Source organism: Falco cherrug, chromosome 11 (assembly GCF_023634085.1).
Source record: "Falco cherrug isolate bFalChe1 chromosome 11, bFalChe1.pri, whole genome shotgun sequence".
Taxonomy (NCBI): Eukaryota; Metazoa; Chordata; class Aves; order Falconiformes; family Falconidae; genus Falco; species Falco cherrug.
In genome coordinates this window covers 21,502,499-21,520,621 of record NC_073707.1, presented here as the reverse complement: position 1 = coordinate 21,520,621, position 18,123 = coordinate 21,502,499, and the positions used below count along the sequence as shown (strand labels likewise).

Here is an 18,123-nt window from a genome sequence, read left to right as displayed (position 1 = left end):
GTCTGGGTTCCTCGGAGTAGAGCCGTGTCTGTGTGAACCTGTTGTGCCTTGGGACCTGGCGCTTGGATTTTGTTCCAGAGCGATATCATAAAACTTTTATAGCAATGTCATGATGAAGACCATGAGAAGAGAAATAACTTAACCCTCTCTTGCTAAAGTTAGCGTTGCAAATTCTTCTCCTGTTTCCACATGCAGCGTTCCCTCAGTTGAATCTGGAGCACTGTGGGGATAAAAATGCAAGAGTCATGGAGATAGGGAAGAGAGAGCAAGCAGAAACCTGTCTTTGCAAGGATTACCATCTCTTACATGTACTTAAAGTCCAGTCCTCTCCCAGTAGGCCCTTACAGAAATCGGTAGTGTTATTTGTTGGCACTGTCGTACTGTATTGTGCTCCAGCATTTGTAGAATTGGGCTCTTAATCTATGTTGATTATGTTTTAATTGAATAAATAAATCTTTTACAGAGCCCAGAATCAATAGAGATGTTTCCATGCTATTTTATTTTATTTTTCTAGGTTTCCTAAGGACATTTAACTTTTACAACCTTTCAACTTGTTCTGCAGCATTTGCTAGTCAGCTATTGCGTAATTGTACTGGGGAATGAGAACCTGGGAACAATATGGCCCAGAAATGCTAAGAAGCAGAAATGAAATCGGCTGCTCTTCTCATCTGCCACCATCCCTGCTCTTCAGGATCAGGGTACCAAACAGGCCAGGGCTCCAGTTTTATGCCTCAGTCTGCCATTGACTCGATTTATCACCTCAAGTGTCAGGGCTTTGGGTGCCCTTTGCATCCCTGGCCCTCTCCCCACCCCCATTTCCAGGCTTTTGGCTGCTTAGCTTAAAAGTTCTCTGGAGTGGAGCAATCACAGTTTTTGTGTCTGGGAAGCCTGTGCCTGCCCTGTAGTTACAGGCCAACAACTGGAGGATGGAGAAAAACCGAACAAGAGCCATGAAATGCACTAATAGTGGAAAGGAAATTGTACTTTAGCAGTTTTAAAAATCCAGGTGCCTACAGCTAGCCAGGAGTAACAGTCTGGGGTAATTCCTGTGAAAAGTTTTTCTTTATTTTTTTTTTCTTTTTTAACAATAGTTTGACTAGAAAAACTTTGGCTCTATAGTAAATTTAGGCAAGAAGAATTGAGTTTGTAAGTAGTTTCTGTCCTGACTCTCAGCCTTTTAAATGATGTGTTCTTGCATAAAGCACATTGGAGCTTCCATTTTCTTGTTAGTCAAGCCAAATTTATTGTAATCCAATAAGATTTAATAATCATTAGGAACTAATGAATGCCTCAGCACATAGAAGCTTGGCAGATCAGAACCTGCCTGCTTTGCATAGTCTGTCTCTTTGACCAATATGCCATTTATGTGTTGGATTGATGACTGGGGAGTTCTGTAAAACAGGTAATGATTGAATGCTCCTGAGATTAAATTTAAAAAAAAACTCTCTGGAACAGCCAGTGAGCCAAAGGAAAAGGTGAATTCTTGGCTTGGAAAATTGAAGTAACTTGGTGAGAGTGAAGGCAAACAGAGCTGGATTGTCTGTGGGGAGGTGCTGGTATGGTCTGAACAGGCTTTACACTTGAAATTAGGTTAGTTGATAGGTAATTCTTTAGTATTTTTGTTACTGTAGTAGTCGAGCTGCAGATGAGTCCTTCTGCACTGAGCTCAGTACGTCGAGAGACTCTGTCTGGGGGATTTGCAGATAAGTCAGTCATGGAAGGACGGAAAATATTGACTATGACTCAGGTTGAGAAAGGACTTTCAATATGTAATATTCCACTTGACTCAAGAACTCAGTTTCTGCGCACAAGCTGGCTCCGTTGGGCTAGCTCCTGGCACCAGCTTCACATGTGATAGGGTTCCTTAGCTGATTTTCTTGAATTTATTCCTGACAGAGCTGCCTAATTTCCAAAGCACTGAAAACATTGAGGGGGGAGACATCTCCTAGCTTGTACCTGCCATTGCGCACTGCTGGGAGGTACTGCTGTTGGGTCGGACTGTACAGCACAGAGGTCCTTCCCTGAGGTTTTGGACTAGGTTGATTTTTCAAAAGCAAAGTGTGTGAATAAGTCCTCTTTTAAAATGCTTATTCTAACAGGGATTGCACTGCAGCCCTTGAACGGTGGCTTGGGGATCACATACTCTCCTGCAGTGGTGAGACCTGGGTTTTACTTTGAGAGGTGCATGCTGGTGGTGAAAATTCATCTCTCTTCCCTTCCAAGTGAGCATCCCTACCAGCCTGGATACAAGTGGGGCTTGGCTGTTTTGAAAGCAGAGGGAAAGCAAGATGTATTGAATCAGAAAGGGTCCTCAATGTAGGTTGGTATTTGCTGTGGCCCTGGGCTTGCCTGTGTAATAGGCCTTTTCACAAGGACCTGATTTATGTTATTTTGTGACCGCTTATTGAAAATCATGCCCTTCACCTTGAATCTGCTAGAAATGAATTGGACTTTTTCACTGCTCCTTGAAGGAACTAATTTTTTAGATGGAAATTGTGAAGTGTTGAATCGGACAGGTACAGCTACCGTAAACTGATGTAAAATAAATACGGATGCAGGTGGCCAGTCGCTGGCCACTGTGGCTTGCAGATCTGCTCTGTTTGTGCTTTGCTTGGCATGGGAATGTGGCAGAAGAGATGCTCTCAGGATCCAGGTGCTCCAAGCTTGTCCCCAGCTCTGGCTGCCCAGCCAGGCATCCTTGTAAAATGCATCTTCTCCATCTGTGGGAGCAGGAATTGTCCTGCTTCCACCTCAGCGGCAGATTGCACATGGAGTTGTGTAATCCTCTCAGTCAGTTTAACACAATGGCACTACTGTTGGAAATACATGAAGAAAAAACCCCAGAGCAGCCTAAATCCTTGTGAGATGGAGGCTTGCTGCTGGTTCTGGGAGAGAGCTATAGCATTTCAGCATGTTTGTCCCTGCAACCCGAGAGTTATGCTGGGCACGGTAGCAGCTCTATGAGGACGGTAAGAAACCATATGCCAGGCCAAGTGGTTTGAATAACTGGAATTCTTCTTTCTTCTTTAAGGTGAATCCTGGTGGCAAGACACTTGAGGAGAGGCGGTCCAGTTTGGATGCAGAAATTGACTCTCTGACCAGCATCCTGGCCGACCTAGAGAGCAGCTCTCCTTACAAACCTCGGACTCAACAGGTTAGTGGCACACTGTGTAAACAGAGAGTGGGAGAGTGGCCAGCATCAGCTGCTGGAGTCAATTTGCTAACCACCTGGTATTTGTTGCAAGCAGGCGTGCCAGTTCCTCCTGATAGCATCCAGATGTGGCTGTCAGTGGGGAGAAGGGTGCCGTGCTCTGAAGGGGGCACCGGCTCAAAAGCTGCCGTACCTTTGAGCAAAGGGCCTCTGATCCTGATTGTTAGATTGCCACAGAGATTGTTAGAAAAATACTTGCAAAAAATGGCATTTCATTCGCCTCCACTTTCCACCAACAATAGCTTGTGAATTAAAACCTGCTCAGCTCACAAGCACTTCTACGCTTTTATTTTCTCGTTGTTTTTCTGTTTTGTTAACTTTTATCTGTCACACTGCCAGAAGGATCCAGATATCCGTGTCTCAAGTTGTTTTCTTTTGTTTTTTGTCATCTAATCAGTGGCGACGAAGTGGCTTGGATCATAGCTCAGCTGTCAGGGTGGCTGTAGCCCAGCGAGGCAGACTGGAATTTGCACTTACTCTGCTGTGTCTAGACAAGGACTGCAGGGGTGACAGCAGCTCAGCTAATTTTTGTCACTCATCTAGGTAGTGCTTGAGTGGAACTATTTAAGTTCTGGTGAGATGTCATCTATTTATCAGAGGAAGTGGTGACACCCCAGTGGCACTTTAAAAAGGGCAATTCTTGAGACCTCGCAAAATCATCCCACGTGTTTGTGCCCAGTTGTGCCCTGCCTTTGCTTCCTAATCTCATGACTGGTCTCGTTTCTTACATGTATATGGGTGTGTAGGCACGTATGCAGCTATATGCATGCCATGTTTGTCTTACCAATGTCATCCTTGAATGAAACCCCAAAAGTAAAAATTATCAAAGGAATAGCTGAGTGATGCGGTGCGCTCCCGTTACCAGACCTTCTCTTTGCTTTGTGGTTTTTTGGTTCTTTTCATTGCTGCATTTGTTTTCAGCAATTAAAAAAACGATACCCTTGGATCAAGAACTGAAGTAGTGATCAGAGTTCATTTAGATTTGCTCTTGTTTAAGTATGTGAACTTAGCAAAAGCAGAAATAAATCAGATTTGTGTGCTTTTGAAAGCATCCATCGGCCAGAGCACAGAGGCTCTGGCACAGTGACCTGTGTGGTTTCTGTCCCTTATTCAGGGACCTCCCAATAAATTCTTCTTTCATTCTAGCAGCATGTACATGGTTATTGCATAAACTTACAGACTTGTCCTTGAAAAACAGTCTGATTTAGGTCAGTCAGTCAAAAAGAGCAACAATACGATTCAGTGCTTTTCCCAGCGGGTTTTTTTTGTTGTGATAAATGAGACAAGTGTTAACAGTGACAGTGCTTAGGCACCGTGTCAAATAACCCGTATTCATTTTGTTTGTGTGGGCCAAACACATGCGAATACGCAGTTATGGGAAATGCTTTATAGTGTCAAAACACTGCAAGAGTTCACTGAAAGAGGTTTGAAGTCACCATTTTCCTTGGAAGTACCGGCGGTCAGCTCCAGCATCTTTGTAGAGACGTTTAACTTCTGTAACCACTTCACTGAGTGTGTGTAGTTTGCTGGCAGTACTGCTGACTGTCTCCTGATACTTCTTCTGTTGGGATCTGGTGTTCCGTGAGTAGGTTGGGTTTTCACTTTTATTTTGTACCTATGCCATTAAAAAAAAAAAAAAAAATAATTATTTTGTGGCATTCAAATGCAAAATTCTGCAGGTGTATTTTGAGTTTCTGGAGGATCAGAAGGCATAGCCCAAGTTTTGGATTTGATCTGGCTGCTTAAGTTCATCATCCTCCAAGATGGCTTGTGCTGCCCAGTGCATGTGCTTGTTCCCCTGCCCTTTTGCCCACAGTTCAGGTAGGGGCTCCAAAGACTTGTCCGCAGTGCCTAGGAGCAAGAGGATGCTGCTGCTTCCTGGAGCGTTACAATCACTATGTGTGATCCAGTGGGCAGAAGAAGCTGAATTTCATTTCTGGGACCAAATCCCAACTTTCTTTGTTCAGTTTATCAGACTTTTCAAGATTTATTGGTTAAGGTAATGATGTCCTGTGAAAAGTACAGCTGCGGCAACTTCTAACTATAGCTGTTAGAGTTGAATGTGTCATCTGATGTAATTAAAAAGTACTCGAACAAGTCCTTGAAAGGTGGAACTAGAACGTAAAGCTTTGATATTTTTCTTTGTTTGATCTGTACTAAGTATTAAAACTGGTGACTCATTTGATGGTCTTATAGTAGGATAATAGATTAGGCTGCAAATTGTGAGGTACTTAGAACATCAGCACATTTATTGGATTACACCTTAGCTGACCTTTCCAAATTTATCAGGATAATGGCTGCAGATAGGAAAATAGAGTTACAACTTGTTTTCGGAGAAGACGTTTCCAGTTGTGCTTATGTGGTTAAAGCATTATAATAATTTTATAGGTATACCTTGCCCTTGGGGATACTCCTGTTCGGGTATAAAAGAAATTTTATTGTTAGGTTTCTTTTTTATATTATCTTGAAGATAGTTTTAAAGCAACATAGACTAAACTGTAACATAGTCCTCTCTCACTGGAGTAGGAGTGATAGCAGGATAATGACAAGCAGTTCATTTGACATGCCCTACCTATTGGCATAAGTTCACACAGAGGGAAGCTCTTTCAATCCTTGGTACGAGTTCAGGATCGCAGTGAGATGCGCTACGCCGGGAGGTGCTTCTGAAGCAGAGGGATTTGTACCCTCCGCGGTAGGTTTGGAAAGTCCATAGTACTTCTCAGAATGGATGGGCCAGTGTCAACCCCGGACGATTCCCCTTGGCCAGCAGACCTGCTGCTGAGGACATGGAGAAGTATGAATCTCTGCACCACCCCTGCCTTGTTTACCTGGGCACTCTGGTAACGTTTTCTGTGTGCCAGGCAGGTGACAAGGACATTGGCCTGAGTTAAAAATGACCACCATTAGTAGAAGGCAGGGAGAGAGTTCTGACACCTGCAGTCAGCAGCACCTTCCTTGTACCCAGTGGTCCTGCCTAATTCAAGGCAGGAATTTCAAGGAAAGTGAAGGTGGAGGGGTCGGTCACCCAGGTCCTGCTGGCTGCTCCCCATGCTTCAGGCAGAGGTGGTAGGGTGCTGTTGTCCTTCAGAGCTGCGTTGATCTCTCCTCAGAAGCGACGAGTTTGAAAAGCATTTTCTCAATATAAATCCTTTATGGAGCAGAGATCTTTCCTCTGCATAGCAGCAGGTTTGGTGGGAGGAGGTCCTTCTACAGGTCTGGTACCCCAATGTCAGTCAACCCTGACGTTGCTAAACCTCAAAGTGAAAGATTCTCTCAGGCTTCATTTCTGGTTAATTCTTGTCTCTGTCTTGAGGCAGTTGGGAGAGTCCCCCACAGCAGAGGTTTTCTAGGCACTGATAGCTTACTTCATATTGGCCATCAGCAACATGAGGGTGAGAAGCAGCTTTCAATCACCATCACATCAGCCCCGGGCTGAGCCCAAGACTTGCAAGTGAAAGTCTTTCTGACTGAGTCACAGAAGCATTCAAAAGTGATTAAAATGCTAGGTTTTTTTCTTTATAAATTGCACATATCAAAAAGAGCAGAAAATTACAAGACTTAAATCATCATCTTTAAATGATGCTGTGTTGCAGCTAAGGATGCCTTCTGTTATGTGAGGTGGTGTAGGAGAGACCCTATTTCCAGAATTCAGCTGGAGCTGGAGTTTTAGAAAGAACCAAACGTGACCTGAGCTTGAGAGGTTTCTGTGTGACCTTCACCAGAATGGTGAAGCCTTCTGGTGAGTGAATTGGAGGAGACCAACATGATCTCAACATTACTGAGATGAGCTTGCCTTAGGTATTGTTTGAAGAACTGCAGATGTATTATGAAAGCATCTAATTAATATTTTCCTCCCGTTTGGTAAAGTTTAAAAATGCTAGTGTCATGAGTAAGGTGCTGCTCTGGTGTAGCTGCGATGTGGTTTTTGTTTACACATCACACCTTCTAAATTGCAGTGGCCCATTGGAAAGTTCAGAGGTAGAAAATCCACTGTGCCTCTCATTAGGAAGAGGAGGTTATATAGCCAAAGCATTTAGGTGCATAACTTCCATGGATGGGAGCAGGGGGTATTCCTAAATTGGGTGAACCCCGACTAGGGGGCCTGGTGAATGCTGAGATTGTCTGGCTCCTTTATTAAAAGGTATCTTCCCCAATTTTTACCAGTTCTGCATAAATTCTTCCTTAAGAGATGAGTGCAGCAAGGCCTTAAGCAAAAAAATGTGCCAAACTTCATCCCATAAAATAAATGTTTCATTTTTTTAAAAAACAAGAAAACTTTGTGACTCTGGAGAGAGGGCTTCCAGCAGAGGCTGTGAAAATGAAATATTAGAAACAGCAGCATACAAAAGCTCAGGATTTTTTGTTCCTGCTGTGAATTGTGTATTGAATGCTGCTTGCTTTGTACAGAATTGGACACCTACCTTCTGAAACTCTTGAGTTTTACCCCAAATTTCCAACAGACAGTCTGTTTGGCAAAACAGGACTTTGTGGTAGGTGTACCAGGCAGGTAGTAAGATGTACCTGGCCCAAAGGTAATTAGCCTTTTTTAAAAAGCAAATACTGGGTGGCCAAACTATGGAGTATTTAAATAGCAAAAAAAAACATGCTTTGATGGTCAAGATCAAATCTACTGGTGTGCAGCTCTCGAAGGCAGCTTGATCCAAAGGGGACTGGCCTGACATGCTGGAGACCTGTTTCATTCCCAGGTACCACCACTGTGCTAAATGACCTTGAATGTAGCATTTCTGCCCTGCTTCCTCTCAAAATCTCTTCTGTGCTTGTAGCTTGACAGTCTCTTCAATGTGATTTGCCTCTTTCAGTGTGATTTGAAACCTTGGTCTGGTTGAAGGCCTTTAGGTGATGTGTATCATTGCCCCCAGTATTAGACATTTGACACTATCCAACACCATCAGCCTAAGTGAGTAATATTTTGAGGGAAAAGCAGCTCATTCTCAGAGTGAGCTGCAGAACAGTAAAAAGTAAAGAAAATTAAATTTAAAAATCATGATACATTTTCATTAAGTTCCAAACATACTGGGAAATAAAGTCTTCTAATTTAATTTAAAAAGGATTTTTAAATTTAAATTTAAAAGGGATTTAAATGTTTGACAGTGTTGGTTGTTATTCCATCACTTCTTTTGACAATCATCTGGGGATAACAAAAGCAGTGAAAAGGCAATGGACATGTTTTCTTGCAGAGTGATGGGACAGGATTGAACACTTTCAGCTGCAGGATGGTAAATCACAAAACAAGGCAAAATGTTGAGCGCTGAAGATTCCTAGGAGCACTCTTCCATGTGCGTTTCTAATTTTAGTGCCCCACTTATAGCTGTGCCAGGAATGCACGGCTAAGAGTTCAGGAGTTTTATCTTTGTTTACATGGAGCTGTATCTCCAACCGTGAATAAAGCCTCCTACTCAGCAAAGAGCAGCACATTCCCCTGGCATCAAAAAAGAGCTTTATGATTGCTCTTGGTTTGGGCTGTGAGATTGACATACGGATCTGTGAAAACCAGCTCGCTGAATCTGTATTCAACGCAGCGCATGCAAATTTGCTAGTCCAGGCTCAGTCTGGTTTCCTTGTTCCTGTTATTTGCCTGTGCCTGGCTTCTTAGGTTGGTACGCACCGAAAAGATCTTGCAAGCACAGTCTGCGGAGTATTTGATAGCATCCCAGTTGTTGTCAGGAAGGTTTTTCTTTCTTTTAAGAGTGAAAATTTAGGGGTACAAGTAAATTAAGATTAATTAAGTGGTTTCCGAACTAATTCGCTCCCTCCTGTAGCATTTATGTGACAGAGAGTTTGTGGTTCCTCAGTTATAGGACTTGGTGGGATTCGGCTGTTTCAGATGTTCAGAGTGGTGCTGAGTCTTTTCTCAGTGCAATTTGGGCTGAAATCAATGGCTTCACTTCTGCTGTCTTCAGATGTGATATATGAGGTAAATAAAAGTGCCCAGGCCTCTTTCTGCTGGTCTGAGCACATCTAATCTGTGGGCATCTGTGCAGCTTTCCAAAGAGACTTCTGAGCCTAGCAGCACAGTGTGGTAGCCACACAGTGCTTTCCCAGTGGCTCTCTGCATTTGTTCACTTCAGGTCTGTGCATTTTGGGTTTTGTGGGCTTTTTAATCTCCTTGGTTGTGGGACAGAAGGTCTTGTTGGGAATGAGCCCAACTGCTGAAACTGAGAAGCATCCCCCATCCATACTAAAATGTTGATGACCTTTTAGTGGGAACATCCAGCTACTCCAGAGCTACGTCTGCTACACAACACTTTTTATGAAGGTTGTGAGTTGCCACCATCTCCCCGCTGACTTGGATGGCTCACGTGGACACAGAGGGATGACTTCCTCATAGAATTGTGCCCAAGGTGGTGTTGAGCTGGTGAGCTCCAGCATTCGTAGCAGCACTGGAGGGCTCATCCAGGCTCGCTGCAGGGCTAGCTGGCAACAGCTGTTCTCAGCAGGCTGTGACACTTTTGCCATAGTCACAGACATCAGGAATTGCATGGGCTGTTTTAAAGATGGGGTCACATTTGAGACCTGCTCCTGCTTCTGGCTGCACCACACTGGCTTTGCGCTGTTTGGAAAATCTGGGTGGGTGACTTACAGTAGAAAAGGAAGCGTCCCGTCTGGAGCAATTTCAGTGGGTTCCTCCCAGCACTCGAGAAGCAAAGCCACTATGTCCTGGAAGCTCTTCCTTCTATTCCCACACCCCATGGGTGGTGGCTGAGGTGGTCCTGAGGTTGAAGATTTCTAGGAGCACTGCTGTGGGCGTGCTGGCTGCGAGCCGCACGTATCTGATGTGCCTGAGGGCAGAGGAGCGTGCACAGGGCGGGGGATGTTCACCCACCTGTGTGTGAGTGGGGAGGCACAGCCAACAGATGATTTCATAGAATCATCACGTCATTTAGGTTGGAAAAGACCCTTAAGATCATCAAATCCAACCGTTTACCCAGGACTGCCCAGTCCACCGCTAAACCGTGTTCCTGAGCGCCACATCTACACATGTTTTAAATACGTCCAGGGAAGTTTGGGTTTGGCCTTTCTCTACAAGAAGGGAAAACCTTCCTGTGATCATCAGCTCCAGCCGGTGCATGCAGCAAACTGACACTGCTCTGATTGGCAGATGCTTGAATCGGTTGCATCTGCTGGTACGTATTAAATCTTAATCCTTTTGATAAGAGCATGTCCATGAAGATTTTTAAAGAAAGTTTTCTGAGATCCCAGATTATCAGCTTGTCACAGATGAACAGGATAAGAGTGACCTTTGCAGGGTATTATTTCTTCCTCTTCTACTATCATCAGAGTGAAAATAAAGCAGCACTACTCCTGCTGTTTCTTTTTTCTGATATATAATCAAGTTCACAGAAATCTTGGTAAGGTTTACTCTTCCCCATTCTCCTTTCTCTTTTTTTTACATCCATTTGGGTTTTCTGCCTACATGCTTGGCTACAGCTTTAGATGATGACTAGTGTTGGATATATTGGACTTTAAAATCTGTGAAGGCATCTCAAATTTGTGTGTGGATAAAGATAAACATTTACTTTCGCAACGGCGGTAAAAAGCAAATAGTACCTCATAATTTGGTCTTTTTTTCATTCTGCATTTGTGATTATTTTGTTGTGAGTGGTTGAGAGCGGGACCCTTACTCTCTAAAGCTGTTCAAGGCCTTCTATCTGTTGTTACGGTTTGTTTTCTTTTTCCCCGCAACGGGACCAAGCTGCTCTATACCATCATCTCAGGAAGCCTGTCATCATTTCCCCATCCTTGGGTTTTGGCACTCGCTGTGGTTTGGCACTCATCTCAAAGGGACCCGGCGCACTTCACAAGCTCTCCATGTGTCTAGCCAGCGAAGAGCAGCCACCTCTAGGGCAGAGCCCTGTGTTTCATTGGGACACAGTCTCTGGTTGCATCCTTGCACGGGTCGATGCATCTGAGTGCTTTGGCAGCAGTAGAGTCACCACCATGACAGCAGCCCTGTGAAATACGGAAGCGTGCTTGCTGTTCCACGGACGAGGGAGGAGCCGAGGCACTGGGAGATTAGATGACTTGGTTTGTGCATGGGTCATCAGTGGAGCTTAGGCCAGACCATGGGCACCCCATCACAGGTTTAACCTTCTCACGTAGCACATGTGAATGGGTGGACAGAACGTACATGAGAACGTCGCCTGTCAGGAGGATTTGGAGAGGTCTCAGGTGTGGGGAAATGCATCCACCTCTGTCTTGGAGTGTGTGAACTGAGCAGGGAAAGTACGAAAAACTTTTTTCTTCTGTGGAGGAGTTTTGCTTGAAACTCGGCTATGGTTTTGTAGTTTGCAGCCAACAGGCTTCTTGATTCAATGTCTTGGCAGTAAAACCTGAAGGATTCAAACCCTCAGGCTCAGAAAGTTGTGGTGTCCTGGACCTGATGTGCCCAGCATTCTAGAAGTGTTTTCCCCACCTGCCTACCCCTGGAAGCTGAAGTTAGTCCTCTAAGGCGGTGATTTCCCCACATGTGTAGCAGCAACTCTCCTGCACGATGTCTTCCAATTAAACAGCTGGCACAACTTGAAATGGAAGCATAGCTGGTTAATTCTTCCCATCGGTGTCCAGCAGTTGGCTGCTCCCGACGTACGTTGAATCCAGCAGCCACTTTGAAGTGGGTCAGAGAGGGGTGCATGTATGCGGAACGCAGTGGCTGGAGAGGACGGACCCAGAGCCGTGTCTCGGGGAGCTGCGGCGTGGTGCTGGCTGTCCTTGCTGTGGCACAGGGGCTGCCCCATCCACCCACGTGCACAGCGAGCTCTGAGCCTGCTGGCTGTCTTGCCGGCAACCTAAACTTTTGCTCTTCCAGGCTGCGCTGTAACGAGAATCTCTGACCTGAAACATGGATTGTTTGGCTGACATACACAGATAAATGCCGCGGCTTAATACTAGGGGGACAAGGGAAGCAGGAGAGGTGACAGAGGAGAACAGGAAGGGTCAGAGTCTGCTCAAGATGTAAGACACAAGTCCATAGGAAATCAGGCTTCCTTTGCTCTGCTCTTTATGGTTTCTGTTCCTTTTGTGTTGAGTATTTCTCTTCTGCACGCACTAGGAACCAGCTGTGTTTCCCTCCCTGTTAAGGAAATAGTTCAGAGCCAAGGGAACAGCACAGCAACTTACAGAGACACCTGCGTGGCAATGCATCACTTGGGACTTTGCTCCCACTGTGGCCTTGCTCTGGAAGTCTTCCTCAGGCCATTTCCATCAAAGTGGGAACAGCGACTTTGTGATTCGACCCTTACACTCACAGCAAGGAGAGCATTGCCTTGATATGCCTTCAAATTGTCTCAAATCTACCCAGAGACCATGGAAGGGCAGGCGCAGATCCTGCTGACGTGAGTTACTGTTGAGTTGGGCTCTTTAAAAAAGGAGGGCAACTAGCTTCTGCGGTTGCAGTTTCTAAATACATTTGAAAGGTGAAGGTTAAAACATGCAAGGGAGCCCTAGCATTTACAGTAAGGCCTTCACAAGTTTGTCATGAAGTACGGTTACGTACTGGTGCCTCTTTGTGTGAGCACATGCAGCTTTTCACGTGTTTATCCTTGTAATCCCCTGAGGAAGAAGTTTGATTCTTTTCTTCTGCAAATGGGGAGCTGAGGCACAGAGAGACTGTGCAGGTTGTGGTAAAACAGGGCTTTGGACACACATCATTGACGTTCTGGAATAGTTTTGTCATACGCTTGTCCGTGCTGTCTTTCATGGTCTGTTTTTACAAGGGTCTGTCCTACTGGGCAGAGAGGCTCTCTCCCTAGAGCCCTTGCTGGGCAGTCCGATGTCAGAGCAGCTCTATTCCCAGCCCCATTTCAGGTAGGGCCACCTGGAAGAATCTAGAGCCCTACAGAAAAGTGAGAGTTGGCCATGCAGTTTCTACATGAGACCCTGCTACCAGTGCATAAATAAACATGATACATTTATAGCCTGAACATATCTGAGGATTGTTGCAAGATGTTCCTAGTTCAAAACCATTAACCATTAAAGTAAGAGGCAGATGCATCTGTGAACAGTTTAAGGGGCTGTGTCTATATTTTCTCGTATCGATTGCCTTTTGCCTTCCTGTCTGGAACCTTTTGAGAGATGACTGTGATGCTGAGATGCATTGTCTCCTGTATATTAAAGCAGCATAAGCTGAAAAAAAAACCAGCCCACACCCAGCCTGTATCTGAAAGCTATGAATTGATAGATCCTTGCTATAGCTCTTCAAATAACTGTAAATTACTCCAGGCTGTTACAGTTTCATTGTAAGGAAGTTCCTTCCTTGACTCAGACTTTTTTGCATCATAGTAAAATGCAATTAGGTGACGTACATATTGTGGCTTGGAAGCACTTACAATTTTCTCAGCTTTATGTTGTCAACTTTTTCTCAATAGCAGGCTTGTGGACTGTGTCACTGTGTCTGTGTTAGCATATATTATCACCATATGGTGTTTCAATAGTGAATAGGAAACTTCTATGAGTATTTAAAAGAGGATGAAATGCAAAAAAATATTACAGCAAGATAAACCTAACATGCTGCTTCACGGTTGGACTTGATGATCTTAATGGTTGGACTTGGTGATCTCAAAGGTCTTTTCCAGCCTAAATGATTCTGTGATTCTATGATTCAGTGATTCACAGCTGAAAGTGAACACTCTAGCTGCTGTTTCTATGGGAAATCAATAACGCATTGGTCCAATGAGTATTACTGTCTTCTCCCACAGATTAAAAAGACCCACCAAAACCTAAACTAAAAAACAAACAAACAAAAAATGGACCTGGCCAGAAAAATGAGATTTTGATGCAGTTGTATAAATATTTCTGCCAACATTTGCAGTCTGAGACTGATTCCTCCCTACCCAAGCAAAACATTTGAAGTCTTACAATGAATTCTTTGCTTGGAAAGAAGTTTCATGTGCATAAGTATAGCAAGAACGAGGGCAAGTTGTGCAGTTTTTCTGGCATTATGTGTAAAGACAGATAGAATTGTTGTGATCATCTAACCTGGTTGTTAGCATCACCCAGGTCAGAGATTTTGCTGTCTTGTCATAAGTAGCACTGTTGTTTGTCTTTGGGTTGATGAGAGACTGGGTACGTTACCCCCTCTGGAGTGATTTGTAAGAAGTTGATGAGAGCCCGTTGCTGTTCCAAGAAGCTCAGAGCCATGAAAAATTGCCATCTTGCATACCAGCAATCACTCCAGCCATCCTGGGGGCTCAGGCAATTCTGATTCCCTCTTCCAAAACCATTAACTCTCGATCCAAGGAGAATTCAAGAAAGATGGGAAGCACAATTCTGTTTCCATCTAGCAGAAAGCCAGGATGCACATGCAGTTTCAAGCTGTGATTATTAAGAGGGGAAGAGAAGGTGTCAGGGTTGATTACTGTGCTGGTTTGCAGAAAGACCAACTGTGCATTACATGAGATATCTGTGCAGTTAAGACCATTCTGCAGTCTTAAAAAGTGATGGATAAGCCACTGTTGTTCAGCTGGGATTTTTTGAGCACTGTACAGTTCAGCAGGGAGATAGTACAAGAATTGTATTGAACTCTATGTAATCGTTTTCTGAAAACATTTTGACTGGAGTCCACATCAGTGGCTAATGTCCCGAGTGCAAGACAGGGGATCTGGCTGTGGAAGAGGGTGGCCACAAAGGTCACGGTGTTTTATGAGGCCCTAGTGAGAGAGAGCAGCTACCGTGCTCAAGGCAGTGCTCTCCACTTTGCACGAAAAGCCGTGGAGATACCATGCAGAGGATGCAATCATTAAGTGCTTCTTCAGGGTAGATGTAGATCACTGTTAGGTTTTGGAGGTATCTGGAAGAGCCAGCACCCAAAAGCAGAGATGTATAACACTGGAAATCATCAAGCTTTTTAGCTTTTTGGCAAGACTTGCCTTTGACAAGACTTGGCTTTGACACTGAGTAATGTGGTCATTTCTAACTAATGGCAATAAAACTTTACGGAACACCTGCTGTTTCTATACTGAACATATGTGTGCATGCTCATGTGAAATCACAAATGCATGCAGGTCTAAAAAATACAATTTATATTTGGCATCTTTCCTACAGATTGTATTTTAGAACACCTTAAAGTTTTCCTGTAAATAAAAGAATTTCAGAATTAAGCTCATTACTGAAGAGAAGGAGATGAGGTAAGGTGCAAAGGCAAAGGAGGGAAAAGGGGGTTTTAGGTTTTCTTGTGGTTTTTTTAAAGGCAAAACAACCATTTGGTGAATTTGATCATTTGCTGAGTGTACTTAGTGATTTTTCAGGAGGACATATGGACATTCTCAGGAGGCTGTCTGCATGATAGAAACTGTTTGAAACCAAAAACTAAATGATGGGCTGATCACTTAGAAAGTGTAAATGGAGGGAACATCCGAGGATCTCTGTCTCTTTCGCTTATGAGCCACTGCTGGATTATCCCCTATAATCAGTGCTTTCGCCAGCCCATTTTCAAGTAAATTAAATGTAAATATCTCATTGCTTTCTTTGGTTGATTATTCCAGACTGAAATGTATACAGCTGCTAAGAGCTGTTTGACTTAAGCATTTCCATGCTTAATTTAATCTCTTTGTTCTGAGTGACACATATGTGTGTCTGTGCATGTGTGTTCCTACCATGTGGATGCATACCACATCTCTACATACAGAGTACAAGGAGGTTGAAATTCCCTAGTACAAAGTTGTAATAAAAGGACTGACAGACTGGGTCTGTAATATGCCTGACCTGACAATTAAGCAGACTTATTACTGTGTCAGCCTGCCAGATGGATCATCTACTCATGATGTAACGTGTATTGCTTCTGAATGTATTGGAGTGCAGTTTCCTATTTTATGTTTGTAGAGCTGAGAAACGGAGAGGGAAGAGACAGTTTTATTTGAACTAAACCCACTCGTTTCAAGTGTGTTTAATGATAGCAATATGTGACAGATAAAATCCTAGGCCCTGGTCCATGTTTATTTTAATTTGAAGCAATGGGGAAAGATGGAAGAGATAAAATTACAGGCTAAAAATGTCTTTTGTTGTAAAACAGCAGCTTGAGTCCTGAAAGGGCTTTCCTTGCTGCACTCTGCAGGACTTTCAGGTGTGTCCATCAGTGCTTTGCCAGGTAGGAATCTGGGGCTTTGGCCGGGGAAAGGTCAGGTTGGACTGTTTGGCATCAGCTTTTCTAATTGTTTCATCTAAGCTTATTAAAGATAGTAAGGCTATAGTGAAAGCACGTGTGTGTGTGTGTGTGTAAAGAAATGCTCAGTCTGAAGCATGTATTACTATCCTGAACTTTCTTTTAAGGTAGCCCCACCCTGAACCTGAGAAGGAGAATTCTTCTCAGACCTGTGTGGTGGATGCATCCCTGAGACTCCCTGGCCTCTCACCTGCTGTTGTGTAACCTTGGCTGAGCCATCTTGTGCCTCTGGGCTGCACTTCTTCTGTTAAATAGGGATAAACCCATTTCTTTGCCCACCTGCTCCACGTAAGGTGTTTGGGTGAGTGTTCACTACCTGGTGCAGTGAGGATGCATAGGTAATGTGCTGTTTGTGACCTGTAGTATTTGCATCTGGACCTCTGAGGCTTTCTTCTCTCCAGTCTTCTGTGATTGCAGCATGGGTGGACTGGGATAAATTGTCCCATAAATTGACCCTCTCCGAGGCTGATGTTGAGAACAACCTTCCAAATCTGAGCTGCTGTTTCAATTTTCTTTGTGGCTAAGCTGGCACAGTCCAACACCAAAGCAGGTGTCTGTCTGTTTTTGAGATACTTACCAAGGTGCTGCTCTCCATTCTAAGCTGTTCTCTGCTTGAACATCTTAAGAACTCCTGTATGTCCTAACCAGGTCCCTCAATCTGCTAATACACCTCTGAGAAGCCGTAAGCTCACGACTCAAGGAAATTTGAAGGAGATCCTCTTGTTCTGCAGAGATGCTTGAGCTTGCTACCTAAGTGGGAGGTGGTACCCAACAACTGGGAATTTTTCCTGCAGACAAGTGCAGTATGGTATGAGAGAGGCAGCAGAGCTTTGTGCTCAGGACTGCCATCTCCCTTGCAAATGACTTGTTTGTAGATGAACCAGTGCATCCATCACATGCTGTTGATTGGCCCTCCGTTAACTGGACTTCTCACATGCAGAAGAGACTGCAGTTCCACTGTGCTGGAAGACCATCCCCTGGGGAATTTTTCATATCTTATTTACCTGCCAAGTTTTCTTGAGCATCTTAAATGCTGGCTGTCATGTAGACCTGGCTTCAGGCTGTCATGTAGACCTGGCTTCAGCTCTGGCTTGGCTCATTTGATGAAAGCATAGTATCCTGCTCCCTGGACTCGGATAAGTGCTTGTGTAATGTTGTAGGATCTTGTAGCCTGCAACTGAGCTTGGAGTGAAGTCACATCTTGAGCGTACTCCATCAAGTACATTTTGTCCTGGCTCCTACCTTTATAATGTTGGTCTACTGCCTTTTTTTTTAAAAAAAAAAAAAAAGAGAAATAGCCCAGGTCTGGTTTCTAGAGAAAGAACCTGCCTGTATCAGAGTGTAGACTTCAACCCTTGACTTTTCAGTATCTTTCTGTCAAGTGTCAGTGTATACAGGCCTGAAATTAAGAACCTAAGATTGTCCATCCTGCATCAGGTGAATAACCGCTTCCAGCTCAGTGTCCTTCTCAGTAAATACCAAAGGAGGAAGACAAGAGCAGTGCAAAATCATAGCAATACTGCCCCAGAGTATTTCCCTTTGTCTTAGAGTTTGCTGTTCACAGAGGTTGGCTTGATAAAAATCATGTCTTCCATATTACTCTATCAGGGGGGTTTCCTCCATCAGATCATCCAGTTGCTTTATGAACTCACATAAATCTCTGGAATTTAGAGCATCCCATGGCAAAGGAGTCCAGTGGAGGTGGGGCAGACCCGACGCTTTCTTTATATTCTCC

At 44.1% G+C, this 18,123-nt stretch overlaps 1 protein-coding gene across 9 annotated transcripts in view; it reads left to right on the top strand.

The window, feature by feature from the left end:
- Positions 1–18,123, top strand: part of LPP (LIM domain containing preferred translocation partner in lipoma) — a 356,437-nt gene that overhangs the window by 182,638 nt on the left and 155,676 nt on the right. For all 9 annotated transcript variants that reach the window (XM_055723235.1, XM_055723233.1, XM_055723237.1 and 6 more), the window contains one exon: positions 3,032–3,154. In XM_055723235.1, coding sequence (XP_055579210.1) covers positions 3,032–3,154 — 123 coding nt within the window. The remainder of the gene's footprint in view (positions 1–3,031; positions 3,155–18,123) is intronic.